The sequence below is a fragment of the Notothenia rossii genome (genome assembly GCF_949606895.1).
Source record: "Notothenia rossii genome assembly, chromosome: 1".
In the NCBI taxonomy this organism is placed as follows: Eukaryota; Metazoa; Chordata; class Actinopteri; order Perciformes; family Nototheniidae; genus Notothenia; species Notothenia rossii.
Window position 1 is genome coordinate 77,750,959 of NC_136912.1, and position 24,873 is coordinate 77,775,831.

Genomic DNA, 24,873 nt, shown 5'->3' on the forward strand with positions numbered 1-24,873 from the left:
GGGGGGGGGGGGGGGGGGGGGGGGGAGGACGACTGAGGGAAGGTCCTTTGGGTCAGTAGGTTGTGTGTGTGTGTGTGTGTGTGTGTGTGTGTGTGTGTGTGTGTGTGCTGCGAGCTGCGAGCTGCAGCAGAGGCAACAAGGATTATACACCTAAATAATGTTAAAGGTGCTTTGAATGTCTGAGGTTTGGAGACGATACATTCATACTGCGGTAGAGGCACAGCTGAGGGACAGATAGACATCTGTAGTGGTGGTTTCAAGGTTAGCGATCTAAGGCACTCAAATGACACTATGGCACAGCTACTTAAGGTTAAAAAAGAGAGAGAAGGAGAATCACAAACACCACTGCGTAAAGTTACACATCCGATAAAAAGGTACTGCACAAAGTCATTCACAGTTGCAACAAAAACGGAAATAAAATCTGTGTTACACCCATGTGAGTACAAAAAACAAACAGAAAAGAAAAGGTGAGCTTCCGGGTAAAAAGACCACCGTTATTATAAACGCTAGTAAAAAGGGGGGGGGGGGGGTGACATTGCTACTTTCTTCTTTATATACATTGCACACTAACTGCAAAAGTGCAGGGTGCCGCTGCGTCCCAAAGGGCCCTTAAAGGCCCCCCCTCTCTGACAGAGATGCTGATCCCTGTTATCTCAGTCCGGCCCCTCTGGACTCACATCTCCTGCAGAGGGTGGCTCAGCTCGATCCTCTCTCTCTTTACGGCCGGCTCAGTCGGCCCTCTGGACGCGTCAGCATCACTGCCCAGGTCACTCATCTCATCGGAGAAGGACGCGTCTAAGGACACAGGAAGGATTAATTAAAAGAGTAGAAATAAACTATTCTGAAATATAAACATCTCAGAATAGAAATAGAAATAAACCAGCATTAGAGAGTAAGTCAAATATACAAATGACCGTGAAGATAAAAAAAAAAAAAATCGATAAACTGTCTGACAAATAAAAACACTATGAAGGGCCAATTTTCTGTTAACACAATAGAAGCAGGATATTATTTACATCAAGTGTGCACAGAATGGAATATTCAATTAAATATAAATATAAGATGTACAGTGTGAATGTTATAGGTTAGTAGAAACAGTTTGTCATCAGCCATTGTAACAGCAATAACCCTTTAACTCGCGGTTCCTACTGAAGACAAAGGTCTTTGACCCTTTAACAATCCCAGCAGCAACAAAGGAATGTTGAGGCTCTACCCCGGAGTCCAGATGTATAATTACAGTTAAAGCAGACGTACAACAACCAGCAATTATTGTTCTCCATTTAGTAAAGTACTGTTACTACACATAAATAGGGATGGGTATCGTTAAGGTTTTAACGGTACTACTAATTTTATCGATACCGCTTATCGGTCCGGTCTTTTAACGGTACTTTTATAGGTTCTTTTAAGGTGAACAAAACTAACATTGCTTTTTATTTAAATTAAATACATAACATTTCACATCAAAAGAAACAACGTTTTAACAAATCGTATTAAATAATCTGATGACAGAACAGCTGAAACTTTAACAAAATAAATAACTCAGTTACCTCTAATCATTAACCCATGTTTGTATAATTGAGTTAGCTCCGTGTACTGCTGCTAGCATACATAAGACCTGACGTGGAAACGTTACTCGTGGACGGGGCTACAGAGCTACTAGAAAGACAGTCAACAACGGTGCATTCCTCCGTCTGAATGTGGAGCACTTTTGCTAAATGTTTAGACAAATTGCTCGTGTTACCGCCCTTACATGCTAAACTCTTATTGCTCTTTAGGCAACGAGCATCGAGAAGGGTCAAGTTTAACCCATAGGTTTAACCACACCAGGAAGCGCGTTCTCTCCGCCATCTCCTCCGCGTGTGTGTGTGTGTGTGTGGCTGCATGTACTGTAGCAGCTGCGTGTGTAAACTGCCCCGCCCCCTCGCACACAGACGGGAGAGAGATTGAAAATACTAAAGATAATCATAGATGCATTTTGCAGTCTTTTGCATGATGGAAACGGAGTTGGTGAAACTAAAACTGCAATATAATGTTTGTGTAGCAATAATACATATGATGTATATTTTACATGTCTCCAGTACCGATAAAAAGAGCGCTAACGTTGGAGCTTAACGGTACCACGGTCTTTAATAATTCAGCCCCCGGGGCCCGTTTCATACACATAAATAATAGTAAATAATAAAGGCTTACCTTTTTCCATGAGTGATGGCATCATGGAGGTCAAGTCACTGAACTGGGATGAAACGGAACAAAACAACTGTTTAACCATATTGTTCATGGCCCTTTCAGTATTTATAGAGAAACATACGCTGCTTTAAATATCTTCTTTCTTACCTCTCCCATGACGGCTATAGGAGTCTCTCCGGTTGCCTGCGCCACACGGTGCTCCACCAGATAGAACATGTACTCGTCATAAAGCAGGCGGATCAGGTGGAAAGAGCCGAAACTCGCTGCACTCCGCAGGGTCAGGTCTCTGATCACCATGGAGCTGCAGGAGGAAAGGATGTTTCAATTCTGTGGTTTTTGATTCTGTTGTATAGCCTGCCTCACTCTCTCTCCTCCTACCTGTAGAAGGACCACTTGAGCAGGAACTGGCGTGCAGCCTTGGGGAAGCTGGGGCTGCCCTGGTGGGGCTTCAGGACCTGAGACACCACGTTGTCCAGCCAGGTGGCCCACTGGTCCAGAGAGCTCTGCTGCTGCAGCGTCACCTTGAAGTCCTGCTCCAGGCGCTGGACCACACTCTCGTCACACTGACACACCCATGAGGCCTGCTCCTGTTAGAGACAACAAGCACACCCCACCACAGTGAGCAAGAAGCCACGGGAAATACAGAGAGTCCACAGGGCACCGTCTGAAGTCTAAACACGATGTCTTGATGATTGATAAACAGGGAAGACATGATACCTGGACGTTGGCGAAGTCCACCCGGTTCAGGTCGGAGAGCATCTGGTTGATCTGGGAGGTGTTCTGCAGCACGGCGCGGGCCGCCTGGGCCAGGTGGTTCAGACTGGTGTACCGCCTCAGGGTCTGGGCGAACGCACTGACCACCGCCACCTGCACCATGGAGACATGACACATCCTGAACTGTTGTATCTCTCAAGGTTTTATGATGAAATGATGCCGGACTTTAATAAGCTTAGGTTTCTAGGGATTCTGTGATGAAGTTACTTTTTGTTTAAGGTTGCACTGAATAGTATGAAGCTTTCAATATTTTTTTTTAATAAAGTTGTATTTGGGGTTCAAAAAAACATGTATTTAAAAAGAGATGGATGTAATCATTTCCAAAATGGTGCACTGTTTTAAATGTTTTGTCTAACTAAATATTCAGCTTCAATTCCAAAACATTTTCACTGTATTCAAAAATGATTTGCAGCACAAAGAGGAAGGCACATAAGTCTGTTTACTATCACTACGGAAAGTAACATCACAAAGCAGCCTCATGAGGTGATAACCGCTAACTGTTGAGGCTGTAGGAGTGAGGAAATGTGATGAACTAAATGACCCGCTGTAACTTTCTAGTTACCTTGGTGCGAATGATCTCCTGAGGGAAGTTGGTCATGGCGTTGGTCAGCCAGGTCTCCAGACTCTTGGCGAAGTTGCGGATGGCTTGAGTGAGAGTGCCTGAAGGAACAGAACATTCTGGATTACAAACTGAAAGAAATCACCCGTCACCCTCGTTAACACCTCATGATTTCTGCATCCACACATCATTAAATGCTAAGGCTGACCTTTCAATCGATCAAACTGAGAATGCATAGACCAATGAGAATGTTCACTCTTACTCTTTGTTCGGCATCGTTTTTCCCATTTAAGGTTTGTTTATTGGTTTGTACACCTCAATAAAAACTGCAGTAGAATGACATTTATTATGAATAGCACGTACTGGGAACAGGACGCAGCACATCAGGGATGAGGATCTCCACCAGAGCCTGGTACAGGATGTGGTCGCAGCTCCTCATCCACAGTCTGATTGGTTCATATTTACACAGAGCCAGCAGCTTCTGTCTGGGGATCACACCGTCCAGGTCATCGTCACTGCACACGGGGAGGGTGGGGGGGGGGACATATTAGCATCTAGCAGAAAGGTTAAACACTTTAAAACGTTAAAATAGAAAACTGCATTGAGCTTGGAAAAAAATCTCACTTAATATAAAAGTAGATGTTCTTTTATTTTATAGACAGGCTAACATCAACTACTCTTATCATCTGATCATACCTTATAGATTTGTTTTTTTAACCCATTGTAAATAAATGGATATTCTTTACCAACTTACAGACAAACACCTACAAAACTGCATTTACAAACATATTCTTCGACCCGTTTTGAATCAATAATAATTAAAGAATAATAAATGAACTTAATGGCTAATTTATCTTTAACAACATGAATGATTCTCTCCCTCTCTCTTGGTGGTTATCCTCTCATGGTGAGGCTCTCCCTGTGATCTGACCTGTTGGAGATGGAGGTGTTTCCGTCACTAGATGGCGGTGTTGAATACCAAAAGGTCTGCCAGAGTTTCTCAATGTAGTGAAACTGGAGGTTCATCACCACATCCAGAGTGGCCTGCAGGAGAGCAGCGAGGGAGGGGGGGAGAAGAGAGGGAGGAGAAGAGGGGACAAAACACACAGAGCTCAACCATGGCAACCAGACACACAACAAAGTTTCTGCAGGCAGGCGAGCAGCCTCTCCTTCACTGCAGGCCCTCCTGTTAGACAATGAGCCAGCTCAAACACAGCTCCACACATAAATCACCCGAGGATCCTAAAGGCTACGTTCATCTGGAGCTTTTTCATTTCCCCCCTCAGTTATTTTTAATCCTTTGTAGAGCAGATTAGTCTTGTAGATGTATGCATGCATTTGCCTCCTCTTAGTGGTGAGGCAATGACCTAAACTAACCCATGTGATTTCCTCTTCCCTGTTCATATGCATGAGTCTCTTAGGAAGCACAGTGTACTGCACGCATAGGAACAATGAAGAGTGCAGAGGAAGCAGGCTGGGGACCTTAATGATAAACAACAGTATTAGGGCTGGGCCGGAGAAAACCTGGTATAACAAGAGAGTTAACGGATAAACTCTCATATGTTGGACACATTACACATCCTGAACATGAGAGTTTATCTATATATATATATATATATATATATATATATATTAGTAAAAGTTAAGAACAAGTGCTGCAGAAGTTGAGGCAGACTCTTTTGTTCAGTTGCATTTCTACGCAGAGAGTAAAGCGTATGATCTGTGCCCAGAGATTCTGTTGGCTCTCTCTCTCTGGCAGGACATGCACTTGCTGCGAGATCTTGTTACACAGCAGTTGTAGGCTTTAATCACATGATGTGTTTTTGCTTCCTCTGTAGCCGTTGCCTTGACAACCTTGTTTACGGTTGCCTAGAGCAACAGGTCAAACACAGAACTCCAAAACAAAAAGAAGAATTCCCCATCCCTCTGAACAAGAGCGTTTTGCCACCACAGTTTGCGCCACATTGGAAAAACAACTTGCCGTAAAGAAAAAAGAAAAAAAGTGTGGAGGAGAAATAACATGTTCAAAACGCAGAAAGCCGCCTGCGGCAGAGATTCCCCAATCTTACCCTGGCATGTGAGCACACACTACTGCGGTTTACAGTGTGATTTATTAAACACCTACCGGTAATCATTTTTGTTTAAATGTTTATTTAATGACACGGCTGATCGCTTAATATGTTGCTGTTGTTACCATGACATTAACAAATAAATCGCTGACAGTCGATACAAGTTCCTTTACAGCCCTAAAATGTCTTGTTTGTGCTTAAGAAAACTATTGTATTTGTGTTGTAACTTTTAATTGTGTCAATGTAAGCCTTGGCTAATGTGTTAACAGGTCACTGTTGGCCCAAAACAAAAAAGTGGAGAGAAGGAAAAAAGTGAAATGCATAAACATTAAACACACAGAGGCAATGAGAGCTGTGAGAGTGACAGAAATGCGCTGGCAGACAAAGGCAGGAGCCCATGTGCCTGTCCACAGACAAGGCAGCACAAAGGCCCAAGGGGAGGCCACCACAAAGACACCAAGATGTCCACCCAGCGCGCTGAAAGGTTAATTGGCATGTCTTGAAAGCTGCACGGAGATGAAAAGACGGCTGGAACAAAGGGAGCGTGGTGAGGCTGGACAAGGGGAGGGCAGGGATAATATGATAAAGCCAGAGCTTCACAGCTTTAATCACAGCCTCTCTCCGGCCTGTGAAGCCTCCAGAAATGTTTAGGGTTCAATATTATTTCTATTCTCCTCCCTGTTCCGTTTCATCCTGAAGGGTTGTTCTTCTGCATCTTCCTGCCCAGAGATCATGAGGTATGCCCTTCAACCTGTGAAATGTCGTTATGCAATATGCCCTTTCTTCATAGCCCTTATAAATGGTCTTAAACTAACAATGATTACAATACTTTTGAGTGAAAGCCTACTGTACTTTCTTTGATCTGTTTAAAAATGGGTCACGATATTGAGTGAGGTTTTTACAGAAGGTTGATTATGGTTTTTATCAGCAGGGCAATGTAGTTTTATGAAAAGCGTTACTTTTGTCGGGGACTATTTTCAGGAGCGGAATAATACACATGTGCTGCTCTGGTGAGTGTGTACAACAGCAGGGTCTTCTCTGAATCAGTGTCAGCGTTCATGGTAATGACGGAAAATGTGACATTACTTGAGGCTGGCTTTACACAACAAGCTTTATGAAACTATTTCCACATTGGCAGCCCAAAGACCTGTAAACAGAATTGAAGCAGTTTCCCTTTAAAGCCATTTAAATTGACAGGTCAATGTATTCTCAGTGAGATATTCGTAGAGACGTACCTCGCAGTGTTCTCTGTAGAGCGTCTGCAGCTTCTTGATATCATTCATGTTGATGCGCTCAGGCAGAGGCTGGGTGCCCAAGTCAGGAGAGGGAAATGGAGGCAAGTTGTGGGACGTATCTGAATGACAACAAAGATAGACAGGTGTCAATCATTTCATCACTCACACACACACTCACACCCAGACTGGCACTTGTGTGTGAATCAAAAAGGCAAATATATTCGAGAGACAGAATATAAATAAATAAAACCACAAGTGTCCAAACAGAAAGAAATAATATATGTTTTTATAATCTTCTCTACAAACACAATGCCTATCTATTCATTGTACCAGTGTGACTGTAATAACATGTGTAAAGTAAAGCCAACATGTGGCCAAATCAGGGAACACAAATCGAATAGCGTTATGAAAGCAGTCATAAAGAAAGAAGTCAGAAGAATGATCAACAAAGCATTGCTACACATTAGTGCCGTGTCGCTCACCGATGTACTGCTGGTGGTGTTGGCTCTGAGCAGCCACGGACTGCTCTGGAGTGCTGCTACAGTTCTGAGAACTCCCACACAGGCTGTCAGACATACCGTCCACCTTCTGCAGAGGTTTGAACCTACACACACGGGATAAGAGTATGTATGTTAGCTGGGCTTTGAAGGACTTACAAACACAACATTTACAGTTTTCACTTTAATGAAAACCACACAGAAAACGCTCAGGTGACCACCTTCAATAAAAACGCTAAGAAGTCAAATTCCAAGTTTGTGTGTTAAGGAAAATGACATTTGCATACATTGTTTTGGTTAATTGTTATATTTCCTTCCACTGGTGCTTGATTGTGACCCTAGAGATGGGATAGTTTTGTGAGTATGTCTAGTTTCAAATCCAATAACTAGTGTACATGCCAGCAGTGACCTTTATATATGCCAGCCCCAGTGACCTACGTATACACACAACCTACTGAAGAAGCAGTAGAACATAAGTGGTTAAACCAGTTTTAAAAAGGTGATTGAATCTTTTCCCAATTGCCAGTAATGACAAGAATGCCTTTTTTCCCCTTCTCGTGTCGTGTGTCACCTTTAATGCAAGTCACAGATGCCCTGGAGGAGAGGGATAGGGGGAGAGTAGGAGTGGTTTCTTTATTTCATACATCTGTTACATTACTATATTAGATTTCATTTAGCTGGCACTTTTATTTAAAACCACTTGCATTAAGTGCAATAAACCATCAAAATGAGAACTCAGAACAAGAGCTGGTCAGCTGGCGTTCAAAGAGGAACATGCATACGTGCACATATTTGCCGCATAGCTGCTACTGGTCAATTCAGTGAATACATGAAAACATGATGCAGTATTGAATGCAGCTCTAATGTTTGGGTAGAAACTAGAAAATGGGTGAAGAAAATAGGAAGTGAAAATGTCAAATCAAAAGACGCCACAAACTGTTAGAGGATAACAGATGTGTGGTTTGTGCTATTCTTATCTTTTATAATTGTAATATTTTTGGTTATGTATTCTTCTTTCCGTGTCTCTGTATGAAGCACTTATACCGAAGCAAGTTCCTCTTATGTGTCAACCTACTAGGTAATAAAACTGATTGAGAATAAAGATGGCACACCAAGCAGCAGAGACAGAGAGGCAGCTGCCACATGGTCAATGTTTTAAAAAGTTAGATTGTTTCATACATGATTATCATAAAGAAAAAAACAAAACGTGTTGCCATGAGAACAAATAACCAACCAAATGAAATGAAATGCGTGAAGAAAGGTCAAGACGGCAGACAGTGCTGACCTTTGTTTCTGGTGGACAGGCTGCTGCCTCATGGCCATGTACTGGGTGTCTTCCTGCAGCCGGTTGAGCGGTGAGTCAGGCTTCACCCGGATGCCATAGTAATGATACTTAGAGTTGCCTCTGTTAGATTCAGAGAGAAAAGAGAGAACACAGTGAGGAGGAGGAGGAGGAGGAGGAGGAGGAGGAGGAGATGGCGAGTCACAGGTGCAATCATTATTATTATCCTCGGCCATCAAAAAGTCTCCGTTGCCTATGAACATCATGATACGTGTCACATCGTTGATTGTATATGATTATGATGAATGATTGCTGTGATAAGCATGCTCGGCTTCAGCCACATCTCTTCCTGTGTACCTGGTGCCGAGGCGGCGTGTCCTCAGGCCCATGAAGACCGAGCGGATGAGCTTTCCGAAGGAGGCGGCGTTGACCGGGTCCAGCTTCTGCTCCTGACAGTGCCTCAGGTAATGGTTATACAGGGAGCAGCGGGGCAGGCTCACTCCCTCTGCTGTCTCGTAGTTGTCCAGCAGCCACTGCAGCTAAAAACACACAGAGGGAACACAGTTGCATAATCAGTGATCCCCAGGGGACAAACTCTGCTCTGTGGTAGTCTCCTGGCCAGAAATTAAGAGGAGCCGGGCATCTTATTTACACATCAGAAGACAGATAACACACACACACACACATCACAAAAACACCTGTTCTAGGAGGTTGAACACCAAAGAGACCATTGCACTCCAGCTGTGACGATGCTTTCTAATCTATTTTTCTAATCTTGCCTTGGCTACAGAATAAAGAATGGCTGATTGAGTGAAAACTCCAAACATCTGAAGAGTGCTTTTCATTCAAGGGGATACATCTCAAGTCAATATTGAGAGGGGGTCTGTCATTGCTCTGTCGTAACAGTCCAATCATAAAGAATTTACATAAAAAGCTCAAATTATAAATATTCAAAGCAAATACTTAAAACATGATTTATACAACTGGTTCAAAATGGAAATGAGGTTGGAAGATGGAAATGTTGGGAAAGAATCTTAATCATATTTCCATGAGTTAAACTATGGATGTAATAAAACACTACTACTTAATTATTCTATTTCATTATAATAATGAAACAAGGTGAAAAGTCACATTGCAATAAGCTTGTGTGACACTGAGTGCATGTCATGGTGTACTTAGAAGTGAAACATACAGAAATCAATTTAAGTCCATGCAGGGTGTTAAGAAATATATAAAAGATGCATTATTAAGCAAAAAGTGATAGCAAGTGCAAGTTCAGATGAAGGATGGAAATGTATTGAGACATTTTACGTTTCAGTTGGACAGTGCAGAGTGAGTTAAGCTAGCAGTAGGTAGTGCGTTTAACGTTGCGTACACAAGTGGAACACACTGCCTCAATGTTCAGCTTTTGTTTGTTGTTTGTTCTTTATCCTCATGTCCTTTTTAAAGAAAGTTCCTGGTTGACTTACATGGCTGTTGAGCAGGCTGCTTTTGTGACTTGCAATTCCTTCAGACTTTTGGAGGTTTTCAATCGCCATTTCAAGCTAAAGAAAGAAGAAGCATGCAAAAAAAAGAAATAAAGTGGACACAGAAGAGGGAGGAGGCAGGAGAGGGAGAGTGATAGAAGAAGAGAAGGGGACAGAAATAAGCAGGGGTATATGAAGAAAAACACAAAAACAAATTAAAACAGATAAAGGAAATTAGACTGTTAGCAAGCAGCCAGATCTCTGCATTTCCATGAAATCAGTCAGTGTAGCAGCCACATCCATTAGAGGCTGACCAAAGCATGCAAATCAAGGGACTTTGGGGTTAAGCTGCTCAGTGAAGGGCTGCAGTCAGACACTCTAATGTATGCAAATAGGAACCACAAACAGGGGCACAGGTCACGTCAAGTGTGAGGACAATAGGTCAACAATGCCTAACCAGACCCATCCCCCAAGATGTAAACAATGTGAATGAAAATCTAACAATCAGAGAGTTAGTTGTTGCTACAACATGAGAGAGAGTGTCATGATATTAAACACGGGCATATTATTCTTTCTTTGGACACAACAAAAAAAAAAGAATGCAGTCCAACTGGCGGGCAAAGTGAATGACAAAACCAAGGACCCTCTATTGAGCCGTAGAAGAAAACCAAAGTCAAAATGAAAAGATATGTGCTATTGCAGCCAAACTGGAGACATAGAAGAAAAGGAAAAAGAAGCAGGCAGCGTTCCAAGCCTTAAGAAGGCTCCAGAGGGCTCATGGCCAAATGGTAATGAGCCCCAGGGGTTGCTTTGTTTCGCAGGGCGCTCAAGTGCCTGTGAAAACCTCTGAAACAAGGCAGCGCTGAATTATTTAAGCCAGTGTCCTGGTTCTACAGGCTCTCTGCCCTGTGCTGCTACTGCAGAGCCAGGAGGCCCCAACTCAGGTTCCTGTAAACCCTGTGTGCTCTCGTCCAGGAGCCTGGGCCCTCTGGACTCAGGCTCAGGTAACCACAGTCATCACCAGTCTCACAACACCATGTGGTAGTGGGGATCTCTGCTCAGTAAGCCTTGTAGTACTAGGAGTTAGTAGTAACAACTTATGTACGTACTTAAAAGAATAAAAACTTTAATTTCACCACATGGCAGTTAAGGATGAAGAAGAAAAAAAGTAATCGTGCCGTCTTTGGCGGGTGCAAACCTCTGATAAACAGTTTGGCTGTTGTTTTCACTCCCACATTTAATCCCAATAGATTTGAAAGAGTGCATCAGAATAACAAAAACATTGGTATGGGAGTTGCTCACCATAGCGGAGGATGAGCGTGATGAGTGTGATATGTGGTTGCGGCTCCCCTCCATACTTCCCCCATGAATCAGGTAGGTGCTTCCGCTGGAAATGATGTGGCTGCTGCCCACATCCATAGCGATGCCCACCATGCCGTGAGGGGCCACCCCACCACTGGCAGAGGAGACCACCGTGGTGACATGAGCTCCACCTGCCTGCGAGTCAAAGTAGGGGCCCCCGCTGCCCTGCCCGTACAACTGGGCCTCGGGGTTGTAGGAGTAGGCTGTCCGGCTGGGGAGAGGTCACTGCAGTTAGCATTTAGCGATGTCTTTCAATCACGATGCTACATTACATCTTTAGAAAGCAGATGACGAGCAGTTACAGTCTTCAGGTTTTTAAAATTCTAATTCAAAAAACAAGAGCGCAGGAATTGATGAATTTGATAAAGTACATAATTGCAATTATACAGACACAAATATAACTGATAACATATTTGGCTATGCTAGAATCAAATTGAAGAAACTTTGAAGAATGTCTTGTTTTACAATAAATTATTTACATTATAATACTGATACACGGCACAGCAAATACTTGTTATGGTTTTACATTCTGACATGGTAACATCCCTGTTATTTATTTGTAATGATGTTGGCTTCACTGGGATGAATTCAACTATATGTTGTATTGTTCTTAAGGCCACACACAATGAAAAACATATTTCATATCCCTAATAATAATTGTGGGGTAATACAACATTGCTTACATAGTTCCATTGGTGTAAACAGTCTCTCCGCTTTCTCCTACATATTGGACTTGGGATGGGTAGACATGTTGCACCTGCTGAACCTACAGACAGGACATTGAAATCAGGAATAACATTTACTTTCCCAACTCACTATTTGTGCAAATGAAAAACAAACTGCGACTATAATTACAAAGTATCAGGCTATTTTTTTATCATAAAAGTCAGTGAAATGAAAATACTTGTTTGTGAGTGTAGGCTTTTGCTGGTGTGTGTGTGTGTGTGTGTGTGTGTGTGTGTGTGTGTGTGTGTGTGTGTGTGTGTGTGTGTGTGTGTGTGTGTGTGTGTGTGTGTGTGTGTGTGTGTGTGTGTGTGTGTGTGTGTGTGTGTGTGTGTGTGTGTGTGGTGCAGTGAAAAGCTCTGTATACACCTTTGGTTTTTGCATGATAATCAAAATAACTGCCTCAACCTTATCACCTAACATTACATGTTTTGTAGAAGTTCTATAATACTTGATTAGCAAAATAAGTATTCATTTAAAAGGCGACAGGGAGACAAATAATTTGAAACTGAACAAAAGAATGAAAGCTTGAACTGATAAAGACCTACATTTGGTTCAATAAAGACAAACTTGGCTCTACAAACTTCACGTGTCATGAAGAACGATACAAGGATGCATACAACTGACGAAAGGCAGGTAATGACTTGTCCATCTGCTATTGGTTTACCGTCTTAGATTTCACCCTGAAATATAAGACGGGTACCTATGAACAGCTCATAGTAGACAGTCCGTTCACCTGGATTTCACATTCGATCCTAAACACAGAATGTGTGTTGGGATTTGGTTCAAGTGCCCAGGAACCAGCAGGCTTTGCAGCAAGTTAACAAAACACACTTGGATGCAGAGAAGCCATAAACATCATCACAAACGCAGCAGCAGTAAAGCTTAGAGAAATGTTCACACTTAAAATGTATACCAACCATTTGAGCTAAGGTTTATTTGAAAGCCTTTAAGAGTTGTATAAGATGTTAGTTTCATGTTATTCATGTACGCAGGCAGTGGGCCAGGCTCAGCCAGAGAAAGACAATTTGGCACACCCATGAGGAGCACAGGAAGCAGGAGAAACAGCTTGGCGCATGCTTGGGAAGAGCAGCTTTTGGAAGAATGAATGGGCTGCCGTGTTGGGATCTTCATTCAGTGTGAAGCACAAGCAAGGTTTGGTTGCTTTTTACTAAAGCAAAACCTGCATCACCCCGGTCATATTGTATCATTTAGCTTTCATTTCAATTCTAACCCAATGAGTTGAAAAGACAAAACATTTCTAAGTGACAAGTGAAAAAGTCCCGGTGAAACAGGCCATATGCTTATTTAATCGTAATTATAAAAGATAACATTATACGTCTCAGGCTCAGTCAAAATAGGTTTAACTGAGAAGAAAGCCTCAAGGGGTGTACAAGTATTTGTTCACAGCACTGTATAGTATGTACAGCACTGTGTACCTGCTGAGAGACTTGTTGAACCCTGGGTACTGAAAGCTGCTGTGCTTGTCCTCCTTTCTGAGCTGAGCCTGTAGCTTGAACCAGCACCCTCTGTGTGGATACAAGACATAACTCAATTACATAGGTATGCACCACGTACAATCACATACACACATCATTGGTAACATATGACAGTCGACACAAGACAGGCAAACATGTCAACACCCGCCCCCCCCCCCCAATATTTAAAGCTAGTGCAGATAGATTTGTGCCAATATAATAAACATAAATGACTGCACAAACCTCTCTCTGCCAGGCAGTGCGTTTTTGTGCGTGTACTCCATTGATAGTGCCATTTCATTTCAGACACCAAGCACAAGAGCCGCTTTCACACCAAGTACTTTGCCGGCACTTATAACCCCAGGGCACAAAGTACCAATCGCGTTCACACCGGAGTACTTTTCCCTGAGGGAAGATTACGCAAATGAGCCGCTGACGTCACTTCTTCTTCTTCTGCTTTGGGTTTACTGGCAGGCTGCAAACAACTTCACGGCGTATACTGCCACCCGACGTGCCCGGAGTTGGGGACTGGCTTCAGTAGAAACTAAGCCTTCCGAATAAATCGCCAGAACGCCGACACCTCGTCATCACTCTACCGCGGCTTCAAAAAACGTTTCAGAGTTTTACGGGGCGTGGTTTGCAATTCGCCCAGCCAATAGAAATTTGTACTTTTTCGGTACTTTTTTCGTACCACCTCTCTAGCAGGCAATAAAAATGGGGGTAAAAGTTCCCGGCACTAAGTACTCTTTTTGGTGTGAACGCGACATAAGGGGTACTAACGGAACCAAACGGGAAAAGTACGGGGGAAAAGTACGGGGGAAAAGTACTCCGGTGTGAACGTGCCTAAGCTCTTTTTTTGTGAGAAGCAGGTTTGGGCTTATAAATAAAACTACTTTACATTTTATATTTGAAAATAAAAAAGATGGAACAGTTAATTCACAACAGACTTTCCCCATTTGTCCTGTAATTAATGTTGCAGTGGAGTAGAGGTAATAACCTACCTGCTGGGAGGCTGGGACAGGCTGTACCACAGGGGCCTGAGCTGATGATGACGTCCGCAGCGCTGCCACGCTGGTCGTGGTGTCTGACCCTCCCTCGGAGCTCTGCATGCTGGGTTGTAGGAGACATGAAGAAGTGGAAGAAAGAAAAAATACAGGAGGAGGGATTTAATTCCAGACCTAGGAAACCCTCATATTGGTAACTCTGGCTATACATGGACAGCCATACTAAACAAATGCTCTTCGGCACCACCCCTTCTCTCTTGGAGCCTCCATGGCATCCATCGTGTCCCGGGGGGTTTCTGGCTTTAACCAGTCAAGCTGAGTCAGTGAAACTCTCAGATGCTGCCCACCTTTAGCCTTAATCACAGTCAATATAAAGAGCCCAACAGTTTTGTACAGACACTCCTAGTCATGCTGACTGATCGGCAGAAAAGTTACAGTACAGTAGTTTAAGTCACCAATAGGACTGAACTTCCTGCTTAGGACCAAAGGGACTGCCGCCACTCGGCTTTCCACTGGGTGACAATGTGCACAGCATAGCAAAGGGGAACTAAACATGGAGTGCAACAAAAGCTCTCTTTTTTTCACCCCTTCTTTTTTTTGTAGGATAGAGAGGGAAAGACCGAGAGTAAGGCAGGGTCAAGAGACGAATGGAACTGCAAGGGGGAGTAAGTGGATAAAAAACAACTTCCCCACTCCCACAAAAAAGGAAAAAACTAAGGGGGAAAAAGATGAAAATGGCAGTGGGGCTCCAGCCTGATGATATCCAGCGATAGTTTGGTACGAGAGCTGTTCTCTGAGGGCCTCAATAATCCAGCTGATATGAGGAAATTCCTCAATGCTTTGTAAACGTTTGTCGGTTGCTATGGTGAGGAATCCATGACGACCACCCCCAACTCCACCCCCCTCCTCCCTCCCCGTTCACTCCTCTATTTTCCCCCCCTTTATAAAGCTCTTCCACAGGAACTTTCGAGCGCGACCGCAAAGAGAAGAGGGGGAGGAGGATTATAAAAAGAGAGAAGGAGATACGGCACAGTTGGGGGGTGGGTTGGATTGATGAGTAGAAATCCAGGAGCAACAGGATACATCAGAAGGTAAACGGTGGGATGGTGTTCTCTGGGAGCATTACTGAGAAGGACTGCAAGACAAATCCAGCTCTAGACATGCTGTGATTGGTCATACCACAAGACATGCACTACAATGTCCTTTTATTTCACTGAGAGAGATCTGACAAACACACTTAGGCTGCAGTAACGTGGAGGCTAGGCGTCTATATACAGGCAACAGGGGCAGAAACGCACTCTTTTGGCTCTCCAAACTCAAATGTATCATGTGGCTAAACAGCTGAAGCTAGTAAACTTGTTCAAATCAAACCTCTACTTCTATAAGAATTAAAAACACCCTTCTCCTTCAGTGTGATCAAACCTTTATATTTTGTGTAAAAATACCTAAACACACACACTGATGTATGTTGCCTTAGACTTTGAGAAGATAAGAACAATATGGGCAAAATGAGTCACTATCAACAAACCCCCCAGGTGATCGAGAGGAAGAGTAATACCAACATGTTCACACAAAAAAAAAGTTGATATCTTCTGTTGTGGAACATTAAGGTTAAACTGTTATACAGGATAACACTATTCATTTATTCAACAAACTAATTGTTGCCAAATACAACAAGAAGAAGCTGTCAGACAGACACTACCACAACATGTACCACACATGACCAAGCCGTTCCCACAGGAAAAAGGAGATTGAAAGGGTAAATATTAAACTAAAAAGTTGTTTTGCTTCAGTTTTCAACAATAAAATAATGATTCTTTCTCATTGTATCCAGAATCATGCAGCACAACTTTTGACAAACTCAAGATACCTTTAAGATAAATACAGAGTGTACCTTTAAGATAAATAGGATGGGTGTGCCACCACTGGCATTTTCCATAGATGGAGATGTTGCCACAGGCAAAGACACTGCTGTGTCTATATGACTAACAGCCTGAGTGGAGGAGGTCTATGTTGAAATGTCTGATATGTGTCAATCTACAGACAAACACATGGTCCTACCATATCCAGTCTACCCTGCGTAGCCATCTGAGCTGTTGCCTTCACTGTATTTGTTAGCACAGGGCACAATTAGCACTTACATGTAGAGACTCTCACATTACATTACCATTTTCTTCACACTTCTTTCTTGTATGTTATTAAAGTACCAAAAGCCTATAATCACAATGATTCTGACAAGGAGTCAACATTTCATTTAAAAAGCCCCTGCGATGCTAAAGCGTTTTTCTAAAGCATGGAATTTGTCTATGGGGAGTCACTTGAGTTCTACATGCACCTAACAATCTCATCATTTATTTTCAGACTTGTCATTTTCACCAGAGGAAGTGACACAAGCCTGCAGGCTTCTTAGTGCCATTAAGGAGTGGGTGGCATGGCTGGATGGTGATGGATAAGGAACTAGATAACTCACTGGCACGTTTTCAGCCGTTGAAGCTCAACTAAAGGCACTGGCTGTAATATGTATGGTGAATTATACTAAATCATTTTGTTGGAGCATGACAGACAGGAGTAAAGTAAACAGGAGTCTGCTTAGTGTTAAGGAAAGGTTAAAAGCCACACAAATTCTCCACAGCAGCGCTGAAAAGCACAAAGGTAGGACACTGCTGCAAAACTGCTCCTCTGGCTGGGCTGGCGTCTCGGGCCACAAGTCATGTCTGGTCTGGAAGCCTGGTTGCATTCAGGCCAAATCTCAGATGAGCGCTTTACAACATGAACAACTGCACCTCCTTTCAAGAGTTACCTGAGTTTAAAAAGCTAAACGGAAACAAGAAAAGACACATTTAAAGAACCCCAAAGACTCACAAAACTAATGCTATAATCTCAATGTTCACAGTGTAGACAAGATATAAACATATGTCACTGACAGATCCAACTTAAACAAGGCTCAATCAGAGAAAAACACATACAGATGTTCAATTAAAAGCAGGAGCCCACAGTCTTGGCTCATGTTTGCACTGGCCCACATTGTTTGCAGAGCAACAACGGTTGCTAGTGGCAACACCGTCCACTCCCGTTTCCAGGAGCCTGTTGCTATGCAACCAACAGAATACTTCCCAAACCAAACAATGCCATCCCCCCACCTGATCCCTCTATCTCACGCCAAGAAGAAACTTACAACAATAAATACTATGTAAGCTAATAATTTCCGGGACATGGTGACATGGAGGTAGACTTATCTCCGTGTTGCAGCTAGAGACAGATGTACAGACTTTATGCTGCTGGTTTAGACTTGATTGAAGAGGACAGGGTGAAGTACCCTGTTGTTGTAACTACTCAGTGCTCGAAAGAAGACGAATGTTTAAGTCATCAGGGAGACAACAGTCTCAAGTCTTCAAGGTTGCTTTACACTCGTTACCCAAAAACAACACTTCCAATGCAAGTTGAGTCTTTCTAAAGTTATTTGGTAAATCAGCTTTAGCAGAGCAACAATTATTTTACCAAACTAATTAAGCAGAGACCGTCGCTTGTAGCTTTTAAAAGGACATTTGTGAAGAACAAGCAATCAGCACAATGCATATGTCAAACTTAACATAAAAGAGAGGAGCAACAGGTGTCTGATGAAGCTTTAACATGTGTTCCCTAATTTGGTAATTACATGTTTTGTTGCAAAACAAGCTCATTGAGACGTGGTGTGGGGTTTTTATTTTTTAAATTTCATTTTAAAAAAACTACAAGATCACAGAGGCACACGCGCTCACACAAAGAGGGAATTAAGATATGATAAGAGATTTCCACAACAGAGGCTGTTCTTCAAGCCTGTCTCATTAATTCATGGCTAATCCAATCAAAGCAGCTCTTGGGGTCTGCAGATGGCAGAGTTTAAGGCGGAGAGAAAAGGAGAGAGAGAAAGAGAGAGCATGAGAGGAGGAATAGGGGGCACAGACCACTGTCTCTGATCCAAGTGCCCCCCTCCCCTCTCCAGCTCGCCTCCCCACACCGGTCATCAGCACAACCTGTCCACTCCGTCACCATGTGTGCTGCAGGCCTGACAGCCACAGAGAGAAAGATCAAACCGTTGCCATGGAGATTGTGTGTTCGCCCAAGCTCGACACTAGCAACTTCCTCCCCCAACACCCAACCTCTTCTAACCCTTTCCAGATTTCCACTGCCCCCCCCCCCCACCCCCACCCTTCATCCTTAGTATTTAACATCTCTAGATAAAGATTGAGGATTTGAAATTGAACATTTAAGTAAAATTGGAAAACCCACCACAAGAGGAGCAGGGAAGGGAAGGGGAGGGATGGTTAACATGTAATCAGCTTATTCGCATACGAGTAGGCGTCTTTCTCTTTCACGGCTATTTATCTAATGTGACCCAAGGCTGCCCGATGACACAAAGGAGAGGACTTTACTTAAGTCACCTAGCTGCTTTGGGAGACGGTGGTGACTAAGGAGAAACTGCAGGATACTACAGTTGGGACTCTTGCTTTAACGCTTTATTCACTGCTTATAAGTGTTCGGCATACCCAAAAAAACACAACAGTTGATCATTTAATTACATTTTGATCTTTTAATTCACTTCAAGGACGTTTTTTTTTGCACAACATGTGACAAATAGCTATAATCTCAATTGAAATATGGTTATAGCCAGATCCAAAGCATATAGGATGAGAGGACCCTTTTTAAAGCTATGACAACCCAGAACATAATAACAAATCCAGAAAGAAATCTCAGAGAGCACATGCCCATTCTTCAAAATCTTCTTTTTCTTATTTAAACAAATCATTATCATTTTAAAATGTCTTATCCGTCATGGTGTTTTAACAAAAAGGACCCTAGATGTTGTTCTTCTTTACCACCTAATCCCTTGTTGCTAGGGCCACTGCCTACCTTTAACCCAATTTCATAAAACTAAATATCAGGCTAACAAATAGAAATGCAAAGATAGATAGAACAATATGTTGTTGTCAATTCAAAACCAATGGACGAGGCTGACAACTTGGAATGGTTAGGTATTCTAACGCTTTTGCCTAACCCAGACTTGAAGCGTATTCTGTGGAAGTATAACTATTTCACTCCAAACATTGTTGTAATCTGCCTTCCTTTACTCTTTCAAAGATGAGTGTTTCCAACCTGTGGAGTTTTCTTTTTATAGGGAACCACATTCTTCAACGATGACCTCAGATGCTGGCAGTGAGCCGTGTCAAATTTGACCCATGAACCCGAGATAAGCGATTGGTTGCCCTGGAGGAGTCTGTCCTTTTGGCAAGCATTCACTTAACACAGATATGACTTGGAAAATAATTGTACTGTAGGTACAGTACACCTGCAGGCACTACTTGACACAAATAATGACTTATCAGTTCATGCTTGAATGAAACGGATCCAAGTGTTGCTTTTGCAGTAAATAATGCACCATGCTGAATACTTGGCATCACTCGGATTTAAGTATTTAGGGTTATATGAATAATCAGACTAGCATGCAATATAACTCCATTGTGATTTAACCTTTCATACAGAAACCTCTATTTGTTTCTGCAGCCTTATACAGTGACATGCTTCAGACATCAACATATAATATCAGCAGCATTTCCTCTCTAATTTAGCAAAGCCTATTCAGTGTCCTTTCCAGAACATTAGGCATTAAATGACTTGAAGACCTAACAAGTGTTCCTGCAGAGCAATTTGCATCAAGATGGCATTCATAGATCATACAGTAAAAGGTGGTGACAGGATGCAGTTGACATCCTGTCTACAAATTGGTGCTCTTCAAGTTGTTGATTTAAAAATGTCAACACTTTTTAGACCTACATAGGTTACAATGTGTAACACTCTTTAGTCAGGCAACACCTACGCCATTCATTTACCATGAAAACAAATAGCATACAGTTTCATTTAAATTGAACCTTGCAACATTAACATCGCCTTTGAAGCTAGTGAGTGGGAAGAGAGGGTTCTCAATGACCAGGAAGGGGTGACTGCACTAAAAGGACTTCCACAATTTAGCTGAAACTGGGTTGTTTCGACATGTAAGTATGGCGTCCTCTGCACCAAATCTCCTAATTAAAGAGCTTTTGAAAAGCAATGCTGAAGACCCAGCTAATTACAACTACTGTCTGGGTCTAATACTCATTTGTAAATATGGTCAAATCTCCATGTCCTAGAACTTAATCTTTGGCATTTAATTTGTAGCAAGTTATACTGACAGACGTTGTTTTCAAGCCAAATAAACATCTCCTAACAACCTAGCATAAAACACTACAAAAGAAAAGAAAAGTGAGGAGAGAATGGGGGGCTGCTATATTTGACTGAAAGAGAGAGGGGGGTCAGTTTTTGTAATGCAAATGTCACTGCCTTGTTTGCTGTTTGTGGAAGGACATTTAATTAGCAGTTGTGTAGCTACGATACAAACAGGTGGAATGCTGAGAATGTTGTGATGACACACAGACAGATAGAAGAGACAGACTGAAAAAAAATTCATTTCATAACGAGTTTCAACTTGTTGCCACTGTGCGAGGGCCAATCAGTGGCAAGAATGTTTTGATAATAGACAAGATTTGTTTCTCCGTATCCTAGCAGCATAAACCTACAAAGATTTCTAAAAACTCTTAAGTGGAAGACGTGATGTGAGAGTCCTCAGGACACCTTTCTAATTGTGTTAAACGGTAACAGCACATCAAGTCAAATGTAAAGCTCTTCATGGATAAATAAATTACAAAGATTATGAAACTGTATCATCTCATGTGAAAAAATTGCACTATTAATTTCCACTTAACAAGCACCACAAGGGATTCTCCTCTCAGTTGTTCTGCTTTGCTTTGTGATTTTCTGAGATGTTATGGGACAGCCCATTAAATATACGTTAATATCAGACAATAAAATGATGTGTAAAAGCTAGGCAGTTAAGTTAGCCCAGCAGGAGGGATATGCAACTAGAATGTGATCAACTATAAACGGCAGCGAGAGAACCAATGGCAATGAAGGGTCTGTGTGTGGCAGGCTATTGGATTGAGAACTTCTCCCCGAGGCACCACAAGGCTTCATCAAGACAAACTAGATACAGCACGAGCAAACACACATAGGCTACACAAGCACATCCACACAGCATACTCATGTATGTGCACACACAGACACACCCCCACAAAACATGTGACCAAAAGCTGTGTCAGGTCACCCGCTGTCCAAGAGACCACTGCAGCTGTCCTATTGATAGCTGAACTGTACTGCACACACGGGTCCATTAAACCCTCAAAATGGCACACGGGTAGCGGTGGACTCTTCTATGCACAACCATACGAGGAACTCCAGTTTTTCATAGAGGTTAGTTCTAAAGAACAAGCACAATTTCTGTCAATTACAGATCAGTATGGTACTTGTGCGATCATGGTCATTGGCTGCCGGTTAGACCAAAAAAGGCCCATATAGATACACGTTACAAGTACCATACAACAAGCAAATAAGATTTTCCAAAATAACTGGCTTACTACCAGCTACTTTCCACGTTGTCTCCTCTCTGAGCAGGGTTTCTTTCTGACCTACCTCTCGGCAAGCAAAATCTATGAACTATTAAGAAAGAGATGAAAATAACCAGATTAAAAACACTCACTTTTAAAAGAATAACATTTCAGCCCCTGGTCCACTCTATCCCATTTCTTTCCATGACTTGGGTGTATTTGTATATCAAGTTGCTATGTAAACATAACAATGTCATGCTGGTGGGGGTTATATGCAGCGCTGTCATCTCTTTATTTTCTTTTTAGCTGCGGCGAGTTGTCAGACCAATCAAAGGGAAGTTTCTTTCTCTAACACTCAAATCCAGCCAAGTCTTCTGTCAGTGCACATTCAACACCTTCCTCAAATAGCCCAAATAGAGCTGTAGAAAGCTTCACAAAAATGTCTTTATCAAATATAATGCAGCCTAAATAATAAGTATGATTCACTTAACCATACTGCGTTCTGACCCCTTTTAACATTAAAAGGAAATAAATATTTGGCTGAATCAATGGCATAAAACCTTATATTATTCAGATCTCTTCTTTTACAAGATAAATATTTTATGTAAATAAGTCAATTAATTGGAAAGCAGAGAGGGTTTTAATTAGAGAATCAAAGTGCTGCAGAGATTCTTGATGCAGCACTAGCAAACATTACAAATGACCGAGCACCTGATTGCTGTCTGAAATGATAGTCCATTAGAATTAATTCAACTCAGGGGACAAAAAAGACTAAGTCCCAAGAGAAGAAAAACGAGGTATGCAAGGTGCTGGAAAGAGGCCTTGCACACTGTAAAGCTAATGAAAAGGGGGATTTAAAATCATTTGGGGGTCTGCATTTCCTTGGTTTCTTATTATTGCAATGGCACTGTTTGATATGAGCCTTCAGCTTTAAAGAGATCAAACATCAAACCTAATGAAACTTGCCAACCAAACAATGGAGCAGTGCAAACTTGGCAATTAGCAAACAATTTGGCTTTAGGTCTTTTCAACGAGTTTGGCATAAGATTAGTAGATGGAGCTAAACTACTTGTGATGAAATTGGTGACAGGAGACAAATCAGGTAAAATCATTCATTATTTCTTCCTTTTAATATGAAGGGTACTAGACTAGTGTATCTTTGTAATGGCAAGTTTCGAAAGCACATGTAAAAAAAAAAACTGTACTTTAAACTAAATATCTCTCCCAAGAGACTGTACAAACCAAACAGAGCCGTATCCTGAAAAAAAACATCGTAGCACCACCTAGCTGTTACATATTCAGTTATTCAAGTAATTTCTGAAACATTAAAACTTTGCGAAGTACCCGCTTTTTCTCATTGAAATCGTGACATAAGTTAACTGATTAAAAAAAAGAGTAGTTCCTTTCCTGAGATAGAGGCAAATGGAAGCACCAACTTTGATAACGTTGTAGTCAAACGGCGATATTCATTTTTCACCGACTCGCTGGTAAAAGTTATTATATCCGTGCTCGACAGGCAGCGTAATGTTTAAAATCAATTTAACAATATCATGTGAGAGTTAAGACTACTTAACGGTCTTGGCAAACTGCCAGCAGAAAGGAAAGTTATCCTCCTGCTGGGTTCACGCTTGCTCGCAGCGGACGTTAGTTTGCAGTTTGGGCAGCAGGACCAGCGGTGCTAACGCTAGCTAGCCAAATGTCCACCTGCTTGAAAATTACGTTCTCGAGAAAGACACAACAAGAAAATACGTTTTTCCGTAATGTGACAAACAAGACAGAGCGGACGCTAACTGCGCAACAAACGGTTAAACTGACTGAACTCGCAGTTATGCTGCTAGTTGTCTGAGTTAGCATTAGCTGTAGCTTGACTGCCTGGTAGCCTTACCATCCATCCTGCTGGGATTGAGTGCGTTCACAGCTCGAAACACACACACACACACACACACACACACACACCACAACGTAGCAACAAGTGAATCAATGTTGAGTTGGAGTAACGCTGACGCCGAGTACAACGTTCAAGAAAAGTGTAGAAAAATAAAAAGAAGGGCGGAAATGGATATTTTACCAGGTACAAAAAGCTGTTGCCAAGCAATAGGTGAACGTCAGTTAAATGGAGAGTGGAACGCCGTTCAAATAAGGGAAAGTTCAGTTGTGGAAAATAACCACGACTGCTAGTAAAGCACTTGACCACAGAGCATTTTTTCCAATTTCAGAAAAACTTAGCAGATGATTGCTGTGAAGATAATAGTCACCTTTGCCTTGTGAAAAGTTATACCCTGGCACTGCTCTCTTTCCCCTCTCTCCCACTCGCTCGGTGACTTCCAGATGCTGCTGCTGCTGTTGCTGAGTGTTGCGCCCGTTGGTAAGTAACTGTCTCCACGGCTACAGTCACTGTGGCGCGACGGGGTCTCGAGGCAACTGTTGCTACCCTCGAATGTCTACGTCAGGGTCCTCACTATGCAAGGGAGGGACCAAAGGGACAAGAGGCCCGCCCAGTTCAATAAGACTGTAAATATTAATGTTACCACTTGGGGGCAGTCTTAGCAAGGTAACCTGTGGAAGTGCATCATTTAGATTAATTTCATTAATAAATTATGTTTTTTTAGATGTAAGTTATATATTGTCAAAGAAGCAGCAGTATTTTTGATAAAAATATTCAACTTCAGGCTCCATTCAATAATGCTTATTATTAGCCAGAAATAATAATAATGAAAAAGGAAATAACATCGTCATATCTCGCCCTCCCTCAGAGTACAGTGCACTCATCTTTAAACTAGTAA

General features: G+C 42.2%; 1 protein-coding gene across 7 annotated transcripts; it reads right to left on the reverse strand.

Moving 5' to 3' along the window:
- Positions 1-47: 47 nt before the first annotated feature.
- Positions 48-24,496, reverse strand: rfx2 (regulatory factor X, 2 (influences HLA class II expression)). 7 transcript variants are annotated; one of them, XM_079645844.1, is made up of 18 exons: positions 24,346-24,496; positions 14,634-14,742; positions 13,594-13,683; positions 12,115-12,197; positions 11,372-11,642; positions 10,073-10,147; positions 8,961-9,142; positions 8,607-8,726; positions 7,307-7,428; positions 6,825-6,943; positions 4,452-4,564; positions 3,884-4,035; positions 3,524-3,621; positions 2,905-3,054; positions 2,566-2,774; positions 2,335-2,488; positions 2,191-2,257; positions 48-795 (listed from the first exon to the last, which is right to left on the reverse strand). In XM_079645844.1, the coding sequence occupies exons 2-18, from the start codon at positions 14,739-14,741 to the stop codon at positions 674-676; spliced, it is 2,235 nt and encodes a 744-aa protein (XP_079501970.1). In that variant the 5' UTR covers position 14,742; positions 24,346-24,496; the 3' UTR covers positions 48-673. The 7 variants fall into 7 exon arrangements, with proteins under 7 accessions (XP_079501970.1, XP_079501973.1, XP_079501972.1 ...); XM_079645845.1 differs by having other exon boundaries at positions 49-795; positions 2,191-2,233; XM_079645847.1 differs by lacking the exon at positions 13,594-13,683.
- Between the last annotated feature and the right edge of the window lie 377 nt (positions 24,497-24,873).